The 20,449-nt window shown below is 34.9% G+C and overlaps 1 protein-coding gene and 1 long non-coding RNA gene across 2 annotated transcripts in view; one reads left to right on the top strand and one right to left on the bottom strand.

The window, feature by feature from the left end:
• Nucleotides 1-20,449, top strand: part of Dnah3 (dynein heavy chain 3, axonemal) — a 671,994-nt gene that overhangs the window by 522,062 nt on the left and 129,483 nt on the right. Inside the window, exon 49 of the mRNA XM_075308183.1 lies at nt 20,086-20,296. Within this exon, the coding sequence (XP_075164298.1) occupies nt 20,086-20,296 (211 nt within the window). The remainder of the gene's footprint in view (nt 1-20,085; nt 20,297-20,449) is intronic.
• LOC142236902 (uncharacterized) lies at nt 4,911-5,868 on the bottom strand. The gene is made up of 3 exons (XR_012722251.1): nt 5,539-5,868; nt 5,369-5,474; nt 4,911-5,303 (listed from the first exon to the last, which is right to left on the bottom strand). It is a non-coding gene; the product is annotated as an uncharacterized LOC142236902 (long non-coding RNA).

A 20,449-nucleotide genomic window follows, 5' to 3' on the forward strand; every position in this document is an offset into this window, starting at 1 on the left:
AGGGACCTCCTTTTTATAGCCGAGTCCGAACGGCGTTCCACATTCCAGTGAAACCACTTAGAGAAGCTTTGAAACCCTCAGAAATGTCACCAGCATAACTGAAGTGGGATAATCCATCGCTGAAAAACTTTTTGGTGTTCGGTCGTAGCAGGAATCGAACCCACGACCTTGTGTATGCAAGGCGGGCATGCTAACCATTGCACCACGGTGGCTCCCCACACAATGTATAACTTAGAATTAATTTCGACCCACTGATTGATGTGTCATATCTACCGTTTTGAATTGTACATCCGGCTTGCCGTAAATTAGATTTTAGGCCCATAAACGGATATATTAACCCTTAAATGCACAATATGGTCTCCGATTCCTCCGAAAAATATATAATATGCAAAATGGTAAACTAGCCCCCATATAAAGGGACCCCTAAATTTGGCTTGCGAGGCCTCTAAGAGCATCAAATTTCATCCGATCCGGCTGAAATTTGGTACATGGTGTAAGTATATGGTCTCTAATAACCGTGCAAAAATTGGTCCACATCGGTCCATAATTATATATAGACCCCATATAAACCGATCCCCAGATTTGGCTTGCGGAGCCTCAAAGAGAAGCAAATTTCATCCGATCCGGCTGAAATTTGGTACATGATGTTGGTATATGGTCTCTAACAACCATGCAAAAATTGGTCCACATCGGTCAATAATTATATATAGACCCCATATAAACCGATCTCCAGATTTGGCTTGCGAAGCCTCAAAGAGAAGCAAATTTCATCCGATCCGGCTGAAATTTGGTACATGGTATTGGTATATGGTCTCTAACAACTGTGCAAAAATTGGTCCACATCGGTCTACAATTATATATAGCGCTCATATAAACCGATCCCCAGATTTGGGTTGCGGAGCCTCAAAAAGAAGCAAATTTCATCCGATCCGCCTGAAATTTGGTACATCATATTGGTATATGGTCTCTAACAACCATGCAAAAATTGGTCCACATCGGTTCATAATTATATATAGCCCCCATATAAACCGATCCCCAGATTTGCTTGCGAAGTCTCCAAGAGAAGCAAATTTCATCCAATCCGGTTGTAATTTGGAACATGGTGTTAGTATATGATCTTTAACAACCGTGGCAGAATTGGTCCATATCGGTCCATAATTATATATAGCCCCCATATAAAACGTTCTCCAGATTTGACCTCCGGAGCCTCTTGGAGGAGCAAAATTCATCCGATCCGGCTCAAATTAGGAACGTGGTGTTAGTATATGGTCGCTAAACACCATACCAAAATTGGTCCAATCACACAAAAATTGGTCCATATCGGTTCATAATCATGGTTGCCACTAGAGCCAAAAAAAATCTACCAAAATTTTGTTTCTATAGAAAATTTTGTCAAAATTTTATTTCTAGAGAAAATTTAGTTAAAATTTTATTCGGTTCATAATAAAATGTTCATTATTGTCAAAATTTTATTTCTATAGAAAATGTTGTCAAAATTTTATTTCTATAGAAAATTTTGTAAAAATTTTATGTCTACTTTGTCAAACTGAATTATATACGTATTGGATCGATCTTTTTTGATTTAATATATACCACGTATGGACTTACATACAATTTAGAAGATGGTGTTAGGAGGTTTTAAGATTACTTAAGTTGCGTTACCGCAACTTAAGTAATTCGATTCTGGATGGCAGTGTTTAGAAGAAGTTTCTACGCAATCCATGATGGAGGGTATATAAGCTTCGGCCTGGCCGAACTTACGGCCGTATATACTTGTTACTTGTAAATTTGTAAATATTTAAATATATACCAAATTGGATTGTATATACAGATAATTTTATTATTATTATTATTATTTTTTTTTTTGTACATAAAAACTTAGGTTGTTATGCCAACTCGCCCCAATAATGTCCAAGAGGCGCTGGGGCAAACCTCACCCATGTAAAGAATTGAAATAGCAATAATAAGTAAGTAAAGTAGAAAGTCGGGCGGGCCGAGTATATCATACCCTAAACCACCATTACAGAATTAGTAATCATAAGCATCTTTGGGGTAACATATAGGTCTGGGAGATAAACCGCAGTTGCATCTTTAAGAAAATTAAGGGGTACATGTCTATGGATGCTTTTGTGGCAATCTGACTATAGCTCATAGTCAATGTTGCCAGGGAATATGTTCGGTTTACCCTACAAGGACAGAAAAAAAGTTCCATACTTTCCCATACATTCCCAAACAATTTTCCCTACTATATTTTTCGTTAAATTTAAAAAAGTTTACAAAACAAAAATGGTTCTAAGTACTTCATTATCTTAAAACATGAATATGCAACGTCTATAACTTAGAATATAAATTTGTATTACCACCACGGTTGCCACAGTGGTAGAATTCTACCCAAATTAGAAACCTTTTTTGTTAAATTTTGACAATAAATTCTATAGAAATAAAATTTTGAGAAAAATTCCACAGAAATAAAATTTTGAGAAAATTTTTTATAGAAATAATATTTGGGAAAACCGAGCGATGCATATATATAGAAGCTATATCTAAATCTGAAACAATTTGCATAATATTTTGAGGGTTTAATACCACAAAAGGTTACTTTGTGCAAGATTTGAGCAAGATCAGTTACGAAATGATGCCTGTATGGTGTGATACCACAGTGTTGAACTTCTCTCTCACTGAGTGCTGCCCGATTCCATGTTAAGCTCAATGACAAGGGACCCCCTTTTTATAGCCGAGTTCGAACGGCGTTCCACATTGCAGTTAAACCACATAGAGAAGCTTTGAAAACCTTAGAAATGTCACCAGCATTACTGAGGCTGAAAAACTTTTTGGTGTTCGATCGAAGCAGGAATCGAACCCACGACCTTGTGTATACAAGGCGTGCATGCTAACCATTGCACCACGGTGGCGAGCTGTACGTTGTACACAAAAATATATTAACAGACACACAGACGGACATCGCTAAATCGACTCAGAATTTAATTCTAATCGGTATACTAAAAGATGGGTCTATGGCTGTTCCTTCTGGGCGTTACATACAAATGCACAAACTTGTTATACTCTGTACCAAAGTAGTGGTGAAGGGTATAAAAAGAGGAAATCGCTCAATTAGTGTGTGTAATAAATCCAAATTTGTGCAAATATATATTTATGTAAGAGCTAGATGTACTCGTACGTTTAAATACGATCGGGTAATTCATCTAAATTTGAAATTTGAGTAACATTGGTTAGTAAGTTTGGCCATAATACTCTTTATGGCCAAGTTTGAGAAAATCGAGCGGTGCATATATATAGGAGCTCTATCTAAATCTGAAACGATTTGGATGATATTTGGCATGTTTGGTTGATATTACACTTTTTGCTAAGTTTAAGTAAGATCGGTTTATAAATTAAGCTATTATTATTATATTAGGCATATATACGTAAGCTATATCTAACTCTGAGCCGATTTCGATGAAAGTTTGAACATACAGTTAGTACTATAGGAGACTAGATCTAGCAAACTTTGAGTAACATCGGTTCATAAAAAGGGAAAATCGGGCGATACATATATATGGGAGCTATATCTAAATCTGAACCGATTTCGATGAAATTGGCACACTTGAAGAATAGTGAATTATAATACCTTGTGCTAAATTTGACAACAATTGGTTAGAAAAGAAGCGCAATGTGACCCCATGGAAGCTAGCATATATCTAAATTTGATCCGATTTTTTTTTTCCAAATTCAATAGCGTTCGTCCTTGTTTCAAAAAAATACTCTGTACCAAATTTAATCGAAATGGGTTGATAAGTGCGACCGGAATCCTGCGAACGCCAAATACATGGACGGACGGACGGACGGATGGACTGACGGACGGACACCAAGTGCTAGATGGACTCTGAAGGTGATTCTGAGTCGATCGGTATATATTTTATGGAGTCTAAAATCAATATTTCTGATAGACACATATTTTGGCAGATCAAATTAAGGTACCTATAATAAAATTAAATTAATATAACGAAAGTTTGTTCAACTTGTGTTAATAGATTCGTTTAACTAACCTAAAAGTACAGAAACGATCTACAATAATAAACACAAACTATACCTCTGCATACATTTAGGCACAAACCTTAACTAAACAACACAAATTCTAATAGTGTTGCCCAATTATTTTTCACTAAGCCCACTTGCATATGCGGTATATTATAATTGGATATGTATACCCAATAAACACAAACGTTTGAAAAATGCTAAATTTCAACAATTTTTCAAACATTTTTTCAAAGGATTAGGGTAATATTCAAGTTGAGAAATTGTTGAGAAAATCGCGTTCTCAGCAAAAAACAGACATTACCCTCAACAGTGAAATTCAACACATTAGCAATAATATCTCAAGTGTTATCCTCAAATTGAAATGCATCGCTACTCAATAATTTGTCAAACAATTTTCGATCCGAGTCAAATTCAAAATTAACATCGTTGCAAATACTTTTCAACCTAAATTTGTATGAATGATATCCCCACTTCAAATTGAAAGTCAAAGCCAAAATTCTATGCATTTTGTATAATTTATTCATTTTCATCAAAATAAAATATATAATAATACACTACACTACATAATACACCACAATACCAATTGATAAATAATAATCTTATTAAACATATCAACAAATAAGAACCAAAAACAAATAACAAAACTTTAAATATCTTAAACATTGTAGGTGGGTATTAAGTTCGAGTTTAGCCACTAAAATCGATAAAGTGAAAACTAAATTTTTAAGAGAAAGGCATAAAATTACAAATATTTGTCGCAAATTTTATTATAACTTGATGGGGAAAAGCCCAACGCAAATTTTCACAAAGTTTGTATTCCTTAAAGTGGATTATAAAAGATAAGTAATCGTGAAAAAATGACGATTTTAGCGGCTAAACTCGAACTTAATACCCACCTTATTAGTAAACACTTTTGCATTGATAATTTCCTTTCTTTTGGTGTCATACAACAGAATTAAAATTTATTAACATGCGGGCAATTTGAAATTAGGAACGTACTGGACCGCGTGTTAGAATTGATTTCCAGCAGAAGGAATTCACAAAATATCCATTTTAAACTGATAATAGCATATGAATTAAACTGACGATGTGATGCACATTTTCATCCAGAAGTTGTTGATTTCAACAATTTGTTGTTTTTAACTATTTTAATTGGTTACACTTGTAATGTTTCTGGAAACTTTTTCTTGTCCATAAGCCACTCATTTTTCATTGGTCAGCTTCTTATTGTTTGCAAGAATGTAGCATCTAAAGATTTTAGTTTTCTGCAAAGAGATTTAAATTTAGTGACTTCTCTAAAGTGTTGATTTAATTTTTCATATTGACGTACCAATTATTATAAACTATTTGAAGCAGTTCCAGTTAATTGTCCACCATTTTTTCATCGGTCAGCTTTTTAATGTTTTCAAGAACGTAGAATCCATAATTTTAGTTTTCTGCAAAGAGATATACATTTAGTGACTTCCTTAAAGTTTTATTTCATTTTTTATTTTCACTTACCTATTTTTATAAACTATTTGGTTATTTGTCTAAAATTTTCCATTTTTTTATTTCTTGCAATTGACCACGAACTTCGTTGCACAAATAAGTATTGAAAACCACATGGTTTTTTCGTTGCATTTTAGGGTAGTGTTTTGTCAAAGTTTTCTCATATTACCTTCAACACCTTTTCAAAGATTTCGTCAACATTTTGGCAAATTGGAAGTAATTCGCAAACAATTTGAAGATGTATTGAAGATGAGCTATTTCAGGTCAAGTTGAATTTATGTTGAAAATTATATTTACCCTCAAACTGAAAAGTTGTTGCATTTGAAAAACGCTCATCCTGTGTTTATTGGGTAAACACTCATCCACGCCATCAACCCTTAAGGTAATAACTTTGCCTACAACTAGAATATTTGCATATTTTTAGGCATAATATACGAAACATTATCTAACTCACAATCCCGTAAACAATTTCCATCACACTGAAAAAAAGCATACTCGGTTCCAAAGATTTTGCCTTTACTTTAAAAAATTTGGTATTGATTCCGAGCCAAAGAAGCGGAGAATACAAAAAAGGATACTTTTAAGACACAATTCTCTTTTAAATTTAGGTTTTGTGTACTTGCTTCTAGGAAGCAAATTTTAATTTTTCTCTTTCTGAGCTTTTTTTCTTCACATCTATCAAAGACCTATAAAAGCGAGTTAACGGCAACTTTATTTTCCAAATTAAGACTCGACTTCCAGTAGAAATTATGCTATGTTTGAAGTAAAAAACTTCTTGAAAATAAAGTTTTTAAAAACATGTCCTATATTTGAACGATTTTTTGCTTTGTAGTCAAGATGCAAAAAGACAACAAATTTAAAGACAATTTCATTAAATTTAAAGAATTTTTCTGAATTATTAAAGTCAAGTTGACCTTAGCCTATAAATTATTTCTTTCATGTTAAGGTACCCATTTTTAAGTCAAATCACTTAATTATAAGGACAATAAGACTTCATTGAAAAGTTTATCGACTTTTGGACAAGGAAAATATCTTTATTTAAGAGAAATGCGTCTTCTATGTTAAGCAAAATTTGTATTCGTATTTTAAAGACATGAAATCTTTGACCTCACGACAATATTTTTTTTAGTGCATTTACACTTTACATCTCTGAACATTTAAAAAGAACTAAATATCCCCATTGGAAAACTCATTAATAAAACCTTGAGTCATAAAACACCAAATAGATGTATAGGAATCCCCTTCTATCCAACATAACTAAACCACCATATTTGAATAGTTCTTATTCACCCAATGAGAAAGTAATGACGATAATAGTCTTTAAAACTGCATCTATAGAAAATATGATTAATGAAAGTGAACTTATCCGTAAAGACATGAACAATTATATACGGCCGTAAGTTCAGCCAGGCCGAATCTTATGTACCCTCCACCATGGATTGCGTAAACTCACAAAAAAAGTTTACTTGGATCCAAAGAGTTTGACCTTCCCTTAAGAATTTTGGTATTTATGTCGAGCCAAATACTTCAAAGTAAACAAGTATATACGGCAGTAATTTCGGCCAGGCCGAAGCTTATTTACCCTCCACCATGGATTGCGTAGAAACTTCTACTGAAGACTGTCACCCACAATCGGATTACTTGGGTTGCGGTAACACATGCCGATGGCAAGGTATCTTAAAACTTCCTAACATCGTAATATATACCACATAGTCCATACGTGGTATATATTAAACTAAAAAAGGCCGATTAAATACGTATATAAATAAGTTTAAAGTTTCTATAAACATAAAATTTTGACAACATTTTCTATAGAAGTAAAATTTTGAAAAAATTTTCTATAGAAATAAAATTTGCAAAAAATTTCCTATAGAAATAAAATTTTGACAAAAATTTGTATAGAAATAAAATTTTGAAAAAATTTTCTACAGAAATAAAATTTTGACAAAATTTTCTATAGAAATAAAATGTTGACAAAATTTTCTATAGAAATAAAATTTTGGCAACATTTTCTATAGAAATAAAATTTTGACAACATTTTCTATAGAAATAACATTTTGACAATGTTTTCTATAAAAATAAAATTTTGGTAGATTATTTTTAGCTCGAGTGGCAACCATGATTATGAACCGATATGGACCAATTTTTGTGTGATTGGGGATCGGCTATATATAACTATAGACCGATATGGACCAATTTTGGCATGGTTATTAGCGGCCATATACTAACACCACGTTGCAAATTTCAACCGGATCGGATGAATTTTGCTCCTCCAAGAGGCTCAAATCAGGGGATCGATTTATATGGGGGCTATATATAATTATGGACCGATATGGACCAATTCTTGCGTGTTTGTTAGAGACCACATACTAACACAACGTTGCATATTTCAACCGGATCGGATGAATTTTACTCCTCCAAGAGGCTCTGGAGGACAAATTTGGGGATCGTTTTATATGGGGGCTATATATAATTGTGGACCGATATGGACCAATTCTGGCATGGTTGTAAGAGACAATATACTAACACCACGTACCAAATTTCAATCGGATCGGATGATTTTTGCTCCTCTAAGAGGCTCCGGAGGTCAAATCTGGGGATCGGTTTATATAGGGGCTATATATAATTATGGGCCGATGTGGACCTATTTTTGCATGGTCATTAGAGAACATATACCTATACCATGTACCAAATTTCAGCCGGATCGGATGAAATTTGCTTCTCTTAGAAGCTCCGCAAACCAAATCGGGGGATCGGTTTATATGGGGGCTATATATAATTGTGGACCGATATGGACCAATTCTGGCATGGTTGTAAGAGACAATATACTAACACCACGTACCAAATTTCAATCGGATCGGATGATTTTTGCTTCTCTTAGAGCACTCGCAAGCCAAATTTGGGGGTCCGTTTATATGGAGGCTATACGTAAAAGTGGACCGATATGGAGCAGTTTTTGTATGGTTGTTAGAGACCATATATTAACACCATGTACCAAATTTCAGCCGAATCGGATGAAATTTACTTCTCTTAGAGCACTCGCAAGCCAAATTTTGGGGTCCGTTTATATGGGGGCTATACGTAAAAGTAGACCGATAAGGACCAATTTTTGAATGGTTGTTAGAGACCATATACTAACACCATGTACCAATTTTTAGCCGGATCGGATGAAATTTGCTTCTCTTAGAACACTCGCAAGCCAAATTTGGGGGTCCGTTTATATGGGGGCTATACGTAAAAGTGGACCGATATGGATCAATTTTTGTATGGTTGTTAGAGACCATATACTAATACCATGTACCAAATTTCAGCCTGATCGGATGAAATTTGCTTCTCTTAGAGCAATCGCAAGCCAAATTTGGGGGTCCGTTTATATGGGGGCTATACGTAAAATGGACCGATATGGCCCATTTGCAATACCGTTCGACCTACATCAATAACAACTACTTGTGTCAAGTTTCAAGTCGATAGCTTGTTTCGTTCGGAAGTTAGCGTGATTTCAACAGACGGACGGACGGACGGACATGCTCAGATCGATTCAGAATTTCACCACGACCCAGAATGTATATACTTTATGGGGTCTTAGAGCAATATTTCGATGTGTTACAAACGGAATGACAAAGTTAATATACCCCCATCCTATGGTGGAGGGTATAAAAATGTTTTCTTAATTGTAAAACAAAAAACTTTAAACCAAAGATACAAAGAGTCTTAGCATATATTTGAAGCGTTTTTATCTTAAATCTAAAGATTCAATATTTCTGTCAATTTAAGGATGATTTCTTTAAATTCAAGGACATACAAATTTAACGGAGCGATGTAATTTTCCAAAGTTTATGTCCTAAATTTAATAGCAAAAATTTTTGAAGCAACGTTTATAAACTTTCTTTTAATTAAAATTTCATTCTTTTAAAGAAATGTCTCCTTAATATTTTTTCCAGTATAGAAAGTTCTACCAAAGAGAGTCACCCACAATCGGATTGCTTGGGTTGCGGTAATAATTGCCGATGGCAAGGAATCTTAATGGAGTCTACACTGAAAAACAGTGAACCCGCCAGGAAAGAAAATTTTAGTTTATTTTAGAAGACATAGATTAATTTTAGAAAATTTTAACTAAACTGTATTACAAACGCAAACAAACAAGTAAATAATTTTTGACAAATTCTAGAAAATTGATTAGACAAAATTATTATTTTTCAGTTATTAAAAAATGTTTCGCAGTTTGAAGAAAAAATGGAGTTCAAAATTGCAAAAATATCTTTAGTGTCATACGAAGTTCAAGATGGGCGCATTATTGGAAAAATTTACAAATTTTAAAAAATTCTGAACTTGTTTGTGGGAGACTCAAATTTAGTTTATCTTTATTCTTAATTTGTGTAAAATTTTTTCCTCATGATTTTTTTTTTTAAATCATGGAAACTTTCTTAAAACGTAAAAATTCCATTAACTAAAAGATAATTAAATCGGCTGTCATGAAATGTAAGGTTCACGTTTTTTTAATATGATTCACAAAACAAAAGACAGCTTAAAAACCTATATAAGCCAATTGAGTTCTTGATCGGTTTATATTAAGGAGTCCTCAAAGAAATGTAAACCTATATAAATCAATTTCCTCACGTTAACCAACCGGATCGGATGAATTTTTAGTTTGTTCCTCCATGAGGCTCCAGAAGTCAAATTTGGTGGTAGGTTTACATGGGCGCTGTATATAATTACAAACCGATATGCACCAATTTTTGCATGAATAGCCAAAAGCGTATTTAGAGAACACATACCAAATTTCAAGTGGATGAATTTTGCTTCACTAGGAGGCTCAAGATGTAAAATAGCACCCATATATTGACATCACTATTCTAAATTTCAATCGAATCGGAAGAAATTTACACCGCTAGGAGGCTCTGGACTAGAGGTGTGCACGTGACACGAAATCGTCGTGACTCACGAAAATTTTCGTGACTCACGCGTGAGTCGTGAATCACGCCCATGGCAACGGCGTGAGTGTGCGTGAGCGTGATTAACAAACCAAAATGTCGTGCGTGAGTCACGAAAATAATATCTTCGTGAGTGTGTGTGAGTAACGAATTACGCTCACGAAAATAATCCCGCTCACCACCATAAAACGATGAAGATAAATTCATTTCGTGAGTCACGCGTGAGTCGTGAATCACGCCCATGGCAACGGCGTGAGTGTGCGTGAGCGTGATTAACAAACCAAAATGTCGTGCGTGAGTCACGAAAATAATATCTTCGTGAGTGTGTGTGAGTAACGAATTACGCTCACGAAAATAATCCCGCTCACCAACATAAAACGATGAAGATAAATTCATTTGCAATTTTAGTGACACCTAGCATGTTAAGAGTTTAATAACGCTCTCGCTTTTAATCGTGCTCATGATTTCAGACACGCCCCTCAGGTAAATTACTCATAAAATTATTCGTGAGTCACGACATATTTCGTGAGTCATGACATTTTCTTGTGTGATTTCAAGTTTTCTTTCGTGAGTGTGCGTGAGCGTGAGACCTACCAAACAATATCGTGTGAGTGTGCGTGAGTAAAATATTACTCACGTGCACACCTCTACACACAAAAAAAGTTTTTTCTGATTCAATCACGAAATTAATTGATCCAATTAATTTTTTAATTGAAATGTCTTCAATCACAGAAATGATAGTATCAATTAAAAAATTAATTGACAGTCAATTAAAAAATTAATTGATCCAATTAAATATTTAATTGATACTATTAATTTGTGTGATTGATTTTTATTTCAATTAAAAATTTGTTAAATCAATTAAATTTGTAATTGAATATTTTTATACCCTCCATCATAGGATGGGGGTATATTAACTTTGTCATTCCGTTTGTAACACATCGAAATATTGCTCTAAGATCCCATAAAGTATATATATTCTGGGTCGGGCCATATCGGTCCACTTTTACGTATAGCCCCCATATAAAGGGACCCTCAGATTTGGCTTGTGGAGCTTCTAACAGAAGCATATTTCATCCGATCCGGCTGAAATTTGGTACATGATGTTGGTATATGGTCTCTAACAACCATGCAAAAATTGGTCCAAATCGGTCCATAATTATATATAGCCCCCATATAAACCGATCCCCAGATTTGGCTTGCGGAGCCTCAAAGAGAAGTAAATTTCATCCGATCCGGCTGAAATTTGGTACATAGTGTTGGTATATGGTCTCTAACAACCATGCAAAAATTGCTTCACATCGGTCCATAATTATATATAGCCCCCAAATAAACCGATCCCCAGATTTGGCTTGCGGAGCCTCAAAGAGAAGCAAATTTCATCCGATCCGGCTGAAATTTGGTACATGATGTTGGTATATGGTCTCTAACAACCATGCAAAAATTGGTCCATATCGGTCCTTAATTATATATAGCCCCCATATAAACCGATGCCCAGATTTGGCTTGTGGAGCCTCTAAGAGAAGCATATTTCATCCGATCCGGCTGAAATTTGGTACATGGTGTTGGTATATTGTCCCTAACAATCATGCAAAAATTTGTCCACATCGGTCCATAATTATATATAGCCCCCATATAAACCGATCCCCCGATTTGGCTTGCGGAGCCTCAAAGAGAAGCAAATTTCATCCGATCCGGCTGAAATTTGGTACATGATGTTGGTATATGGTCTCTAAAAACCATACAAAAATTGGTCCACATCGGTCCATAATTATATATAGCCCCCATATAAACCGATCCCCAGATTTGGCTTGTGGAGCCTCTAAGAGAAGCATATTTCATCCGATCCGGCTGAAATTTGGTACATGGTATTGGTATATGGTCTCTAACAACCGTGCAAAAATTGGTCCACATCGGTCCATAATTATATATGGCGCCCATATAAACCGATCCCCAGATTTGGGTTGCGGAGCCTCAAAGAGAAGCAAATTTCATCCGATCCGCCTGAAATTTGGTACATGATATTGGTATATGGTCTCTAACAACCATGCAAAAATTGGTCCACATCGGTTCATAATTATATATAGCCCCCATATAAACCGATCCCCAGATTTGGTTTGCGAAGTCTCCAAGAGAAGCAAATTTCATCCAAGCCGGTTGTAATTTGGAACATGGTGTTAGTATATGATCTTTAACAACCGTGCCAGAATTGGTCCATATCGGTCCATAATTATATATAGCCCCCATATAAAACATTCTCCAGATTTGACCTCCGGAGCCTCTTGGAGGAGCAAAATTCATCCGATCCGGTTCAAATTAGGCACGTGGTGTTAGTATATGGTCGCTAATCTACCAAAATTTTATTTCTATAGAAAATTTTGTCAAAATTTTATTTCTAGAGAAAATTTTGTTAAAATTTTATTCGGTTCATAATAAAATTTTCATCGTTGTCAAAATTTTTTTTCTATAGAAAATTTTGTCAAAATTTTATTTCTATAGAAAATTTTGTTTAAATTTTATTCGGTTCATAATCATGGTTGCCACTCGAGCCAAAAATAATCTACCAAGATTTTATTTCTATAGAAAATTTTGTCAAAATTTTATTTCTATAGAAAATTTTGTCAAAATTTTATTTCTATAGAAAATTTTGTTAAAATTGTATTCCTGTAGAAATTTTTTTCAAAATTTTTTTTCTATAGAAAATTTTGTTAAAATTTTATTTCTATAGAAAATTTTGTTAAAATTTTATTTCTGTAGAAAATTTTGTCAAAATTATATACGTATTGGATCGATCTTTTTTGATTTAATATATACCACGTATGGACTTACATACAATTTAGAAGATGGTGTTAGGAGGTTTTAAGATACCTTGCCATCGGCAAGCGTTACCGCAAGTTAAGTAATTCGATTGTGGATGGCAGTGTTTAGATGAAGTTTCTACGCAATCCATGATGGAGGGTACATAAGCTTCGGCCTGGCCGAACTTACGGTCGTATATACTTGTTTAAAATTCAATTAAGATTTTAACTGGAAAAATTTTCGTGAAATTTTTTTCTGTGTACTCTGGACATTTAATTTGGGGATCGGTTTACATGAGGCTATATATATTTATGGAAAGTTCTGCATGGTAGAGGCCATACATTAATACTCGATCGGATGAAATTCGCTTTTCCAAGGGGCTCCGCATGCCGAAGCTGGTGAGAGTCGGTTTTTATGTATTTTTAGATCGCATCAGAATTTCACCACGATCCAGGATATATATACTTTATTTTAAAAAAGTATTTAAGAAAACAATAGATTATGTAAAAGTGTGTTTGTTTTATAGAAAACTTCCTAAATGTATAACAATTTAATTAACTTAAGCACCAAATCATATTTTAGTTTTTTTTAGCGTGATTTTTATACATTTCGTTTATACCATTTTATACCATTCCGTTTGTACCACATCGAAATATCGATTTTCGACTATAGAAAGTATGTATATTCTTGATCGGGGAGAAATTCTAAGACGATATAACGATGTTCGTTTATCTGTCTATTGTAATCACGCTGCAATGAACGTATCGTGCGGAAATTCTGCACAGATTTGTCTTCTGTCTGCAGGCAGGTCGACGAACCCCGTCTTGGATTTTTGAGTATCTTGAAACCGCAATTTCTATCCGAATTTTTATGAAATTCTTGGACTTCTGGTCACCATAGTATTCATCCGATAATGACCATAAATAGGTGTACCGAATATCGTACTATTAGTCCAAGGTTTGATACAGGCACAATATAGACAGATCTTCCGATTTGACTTCTTGGGCTTCTCGTACCCCCAAATTTGCGTTGAATTTGATTTATATCGAAAATGATTTTATATAATCTTCTTATACAAGTGTCTCCCGATATAACTTGCGGTTGGCATCGAAGGCGAAACTGGAAATAAAATTTCTCGATTTTACTTCTCGAGCTCATTGGAGGAATCGGGGTAAAGATCGACAGAATTGGATGAAAACTTTTGCAAATCATATTAAATGATTTATATCATAGGATTTTCATGCAAGCTTAGACGCGATGTTTATGATTTCTCTAAAGCTCAAAGCGAAGTGCCTCTTATAAATCTACCTATGAAGAAACTTTAAATTTAATTTTGGGAAGCGTACCATTTGAACCAATCTTCTTGAGATGTTACGTTTCCCTAAATCCGCCTGAAATTCAATATACTTTTAAGTAACTCGCTGCATCGATGTGTTTTCAGAGGAGGGGGGTATAATTGTGTCATTCCGTTTGTAACACATCGAAATATTGGTCAAAGACGAAATATTGGGCTAAGTATATATATTCTGGGTCGCGGTGAAATTCACCCCATCCGGTTGAAATTTGGTATGTGGTGTAAATATATGGCCACTAACAACCATGCAAAAAATTGGTCCGTATCGGCCCATAATTATATATAGCCCCCATATAAATCCCCAGATTTGGCTTTCGGAGCCTCTTGGAGGAGCAAATTTCATCCGATTCGGTTGAAAATTTGTCCGTTATGTTAGTAGATAACAAGATTTTACTTCTTGATCCTCGTGGTTAAGAAAACTTCATTTGATCTTGCTAAAATTTGGTACAAATCACAAAAAATTTGTCCATATAGGTTCATAATTGTATATAGCCCCCATGTAAACCGACCTCCCTATTTCACTTCTGGCTCTCTTATTACCGTGCAAAAATTCATATCGATTCGTAATTATTTATAGACTCCCCCGTATATACCGGTCAAGAACTGAATTACGAGTATATAGGTATTTAATCTGCCTATTTTGTCTAATATATGGACTAACTTACAATTTAGAAGACGACGTTAAGAAGTCTTAAGATAAGTTGCCATCAGCAAGTATTACCACAACCCAAGTAATCGATTGTGGATGACAATTTTTAGTAGAAGTTTCTACGGAATACATGTTGCATCATAGGTATGCTATTCGTGGAAGGCCTGGCCGAATTTACGCTCGTACCCAGCAAAAAATTTTGGAAGTTCTTCCAAAGACACAACTTTAAAAACACTTCCAGAAAATGCACTCCCAATGATGATCTTTATTTTAACTACCCAGGATGTTCTTTTAGTTAAATTTTTTATAACTTGGATTTTTCATACTTTTAAAGGATAATTTTAACTTTTTTTGTTTCAAATAGGTTAAAAACAGAGTAAGAATTCATAAAATGGTACAAATCATTTAAATTTTGTCTACAAAAATGCTAAATCGAATCTGGAAAAATTGTGAATTTTTGAAAATATTTGAGATCAAACGTTTCCGACAAGCGTTAGAATACATAAAAAATTATAGAAATTATTTATTTGACAAAATATCACAGAATTTGTTAATTTACATCCAAAACATTGAATTCGGATCACATCTAAAGAAGGGATGCAAATTCAGTGCAACGGCTGTTGAAATGGAGGACTTCCGTCCTATGACAAGCCCATGTTAAATTCATCGCTTCTGCGTCAATTTTGTACCACTTCCGGATCCAAAAAGAAAATTTTCATTACTTTTTTGGCGATGCTTTTTTTTCTGGGTATATAATAGTTTTTTTATACCCACCACCATGGAATGGTGACGGGGGTATAATAAGTTTGTCATTCCGTTTGTAACACATCGAAATATCGATTTCCGACTATATATATAGGGAGCCACCGTGGTGCAATGGTTAGCATGCCCGCCTTGCATACATAAGGTCGTGGGTTCGATTCCTGCTTCGACCGAACACCAAAAAGTTTTTCAGCGGTGGATTACCCACCTCAGTAATGCTGGTGACATTTCTGAGGGTTTCAAAGCTTCTCTAAGTGGTTTCACTGCAATGTGGAAAGCCGTTCGGACTCGGCTATAAAAAGGAGGTCCCTTGTCATTGAGCTTAACATGAAACCGGGCAACACTCAGTGATAAGAGAGAAGTTCACCACTGTGGTATCACAATGGACTGAATAGTCTAAGTGAGCCTGATACATCGGGCTGCCACCTAACCTAACCTAAGTATATATATTCTTGATCAGGGAGAAATTCTAAGACGATATAACCATGTCCGTCTGTCCGTCTGTCTGTCTGTTGTAATCACGCTACAGTCTTCAATAATGAAGCAATCATGCTGAAAATTTGCACAAGCTCGTCTTTTGTCTGCAGGCAGGTCAAGTTCAATGATGGGCTATATCGGTCCAGGTTTTGATATAGTCCCCATATAAACCGACCTCCCGATTTGTGGTCTTGGGCTTATAGAAATCGTAGTTTTTATCCAATTTGCCTGAAATTTGAAATCTAGAGGTATTTTATGACCAAAAAGATGTGTGTCAAATGGTGAGTATCGGTCCATGTTTTGGTATAGCCCCCATATAGACCGATCTCCCGATTTTACTTCTTGGACTTCTAGAATCCGCAGTTTTTATTCAATTTGCCAGAAATTTGAAATCTAAAGGTATTTTAGAACCATAAAGAGGTGTACCAAAAATGGTAAACATCGGTCAATGTTTTGGTATGGTCCCCATATAAACCGACCTCCCGATTTGGGGTCTTGAGCTTATAGAAACCGTAGTTTTTATCCAATTTGCCTGAAATTGGAAATCTAGGACCATAAATATGCGTGCCGAAAATTGTGAGTATCGGCCCATGTTTTTGGTATAGCCCCCATATAGACCGATTTCCCGATTTTACTTCTTGGGCTTCAAGAATCTGAAGTTTTTATCCAATTTGCCTGAAATTGGAAATCTGGAGGTATTTTTGCCGAAAGGCGTGTATTGGTTCATGTTTTGGTATATCCTCAATAATGACCGATCTTCGGATTTTATTTCTTGGGATTATAAAAACCGTAGTTTTTATCCAATTTGTATGAAATTCGAAATCTAGAATTATTTTTGGATCATAAAGAGATACGCCGAAAATGGTGAGTATCGGTCAGTGTTTTAGTATAATCCCCATAAGAACGATTTCCCGATTTAACTCCTTGGGTTTCTAGAAACCGTAGTTTTTATCCGATTTGCCTGAAATTTCACTTCTTGAGGGTATAGAAGGCGCACCGATCATGAAAATTGTTTGAAACTCAATGTAAAATTTCCAGATTTTACTTCTCGGGTGAAAATCTACAGATTTAAGATTTCAAATCAAGACGTCATTTTATAATTTTCTTGCACACTTACAAGAGATGTTAATGATTCTTCTAAAACAAAAATGGTTCTTACAAATCCAGAATCTGATATAGTCTTCATAGGTAAAATCTTTAAATTTATCTCCGGGAAGTGTATTGGTTGAACTGCTCTGCTTGATTTGTTGGGTTCTCTTCAATCATTATTGTTGTTTTTGACCTCAGCTTAAAACCATGCATTGACTAAACTACAAGTGTAGCTTAACTAACAGAGGAAAAGTATGCTTGTCAAATTTATTTGGGCAAAGCCCTATAGACTGCAAGATGGTTGGATGTACAGCTGTTTCGGAATTACTACATTCTTTTTATACCCTCCATCATAGGATGGGGGTATATTAACTTTGTCATAGCCCCCATATAAAGGGACCCTCAGATTTGGCTTGTGGAGCCTCTAACAGAAGCATATTTCATCCGATCCGGCTGAAATTTGGTACATGGTGTTGGTATATGGTCTCTAACAACCATGCTAAAATTGGTCCACATCGGTCCATAATTATATATAGCCCCCATATAAACCGATCCCCAGATTTGGCTTGCGGAGCCTAAAAGAGAAGCAAATTTCATCCGATCCGGCTGAAATTTGGTACATGGTGTTAGTATATGGTCTCTAACAACCATGCAAAAATTGGTCCACATCGGTCCATAATTATATATAGCCCCCATATAAACCGATCCCCAGATTTGGCTTGCGGAGCCTCAAAGAGAAGAAAATTTCATCCGATCCGGCTGAAATTTGGTACATGATGTTGGTATATGGTCTCTAACAACCATGCAAAAATTGGTCCATATCGGTCCTTAATTATATATAGCCCCCATATAAACCGATTCCCAGATTTGGCTTGCGGAGCCTCAAAGAGAAGCAAATTTCATCCGATCCGGCTGAAATTCGGTACATGATGTTGGTATATGGTCTCTAACAACCATGCAAAAATTGGTCCACATCGGTCCATAATTATATATAGACCCTTATAAACCGATCTCCAGATTTGGCTTGCGGAGCCTCAAAGAGAAGCAAATTTCATCCAATCCGGTTGTAATTTGGAACATGGTGTTAGTATATGATCTTTAACAAGCGTGCCAGAATTGGTCCATATCGGTCCATTATTATATATAGCCCCCATATAAAACGTTCTCCAGATTTGACCTCCGGAGCCTCTTGGAGGAGCAAAATTCATCCGATCCGGTTCAAATTGGGAACGTGGTGTTAGTATATGGTCGCTAACAACCATACCAAAATTGGTCCAATCACACAAAAATTGGTCCATATCGGTTCATAATCATGGTTGCCACTAGAGCCAAAAATAGTCTATCAAAATTTTATTTCTATAGAAAATTTTGTCAAAATTTTATTTCTCTAGAAAATTTTGTCAAAATTTTATTTCTATAGAAAATTTTGTCAACATTTTATTTCTAGAGAAAATTTTGTTAAAATTTTATTCGGTTCATAATAAAATTTTCATCATTGTCAAAATTTTATTTCTATAGAAAATTTTGTTCAAATTTTATTCGGTTCATAATCATGGTTGCCACTCTAGCCAAAAATAATCTACCAAGATTTTATTTCTATAGAAAATTTTGTCAAAATTTTATTTCTATAGAAAATTTTATTAAAATTTTATCTCTTTACTTTGTCAAACTGAATTATATACGTATTGGATCGATCTTTTTGATTTAATATATACCACGTATGGACTTACATACAATTTAGAAGATGGTGTTAGGAGGTTTTAAGATACCTTGCCATCGGCAAGCGTTACCGCAACTTAAGTAATTCGATTGTGGATGGCAGTTTTTAGAAGAAGTTTCTACGCAATCCATGATGGAGGGTACATAAGCTTCGGCCTGGCCGAACTTACGGCCGTTATATATTTTAAAGCTCGCTATTATCAATAGAAGAAAGCTTTACCAATATAGTATAATAGTTGAAATGAGTTGATCGTCCTATAGACGGAACTGATGTGGATGTGGAAATCTGAAACAGCTGTCTTCCCAACCATTTTCGACATTTTTGTCTTTTCATACTATCGTAATAAACTAATGAATAATGATAGGCTAATAAATAAGCCATTATATCATTATATGTACTAAGGTACAATAATATAATTCGTACAACAACATTCTCAAATGTCCATCAAAGATGATCAATGCATTTGAAACAAACAGACTGAATAAAACAAAACAATTCAAATATTATTTTTTATTTCTTTTTTACATATAACACAATTTTTTCTCACAAAATGTATCTCGCTCCGGCAAGTTACATTGCTCAAGGAATATAATGAAATGATGTACAAATTTCCAAAATTAATTTCAGTTTCGTATCTCAATTATAGCCATGTTTAAATAGCAATGAAGTATGAAAATGGTCTGACCATACCCTTGGACATAGCACAGAGTTAACATCGAAAAAATTATTACCAATATGCCAATATCGTTAATTATTCCGTATTTGATTTACTCAACAGTATCGCGTCCGTATACTTGAAGAATGGAATGATGTCTGCCGTCATCGCAATATTCCCTTTTCGGAGAAGTTCTCGTTGGCCACCACTTTGGGTAATCCCATGCTAATAAGAGCCTGGTCATTAGCTGGCTTGCCGGCAGATAATTTTTCCACAGAAAATGCAATCATTGTGGCGAATTCCAATCGTTATTCCCTGTTAATAGATCCTCAAGGTAAGTAGCTCTCACAGCACTGACAATCAAAGGACTCGTACAAATGTCAGTTCGAACGAGAGGAATATTAAATCAAATCATTTCCATTTTCTTATTCCACCATGCATCCCAATGCCGGTAACTCCCTGTATCCTTCGTATCTACACCGTACAG

Source organism: Haematobia irritans, chromosome 4, assembly GCF_050003625.1.
Source record: "Haematobia irritans isolate KBUSLIRL chromosome 4, ASM5000362v1, whole genome shotgun sequence".
NCBI classification, from domain to species: Eukaryota; Metazoa; Arthropoda; class Insecta; order Diptera; family Muscidae; genus Haematobia; species Haematobia irritans.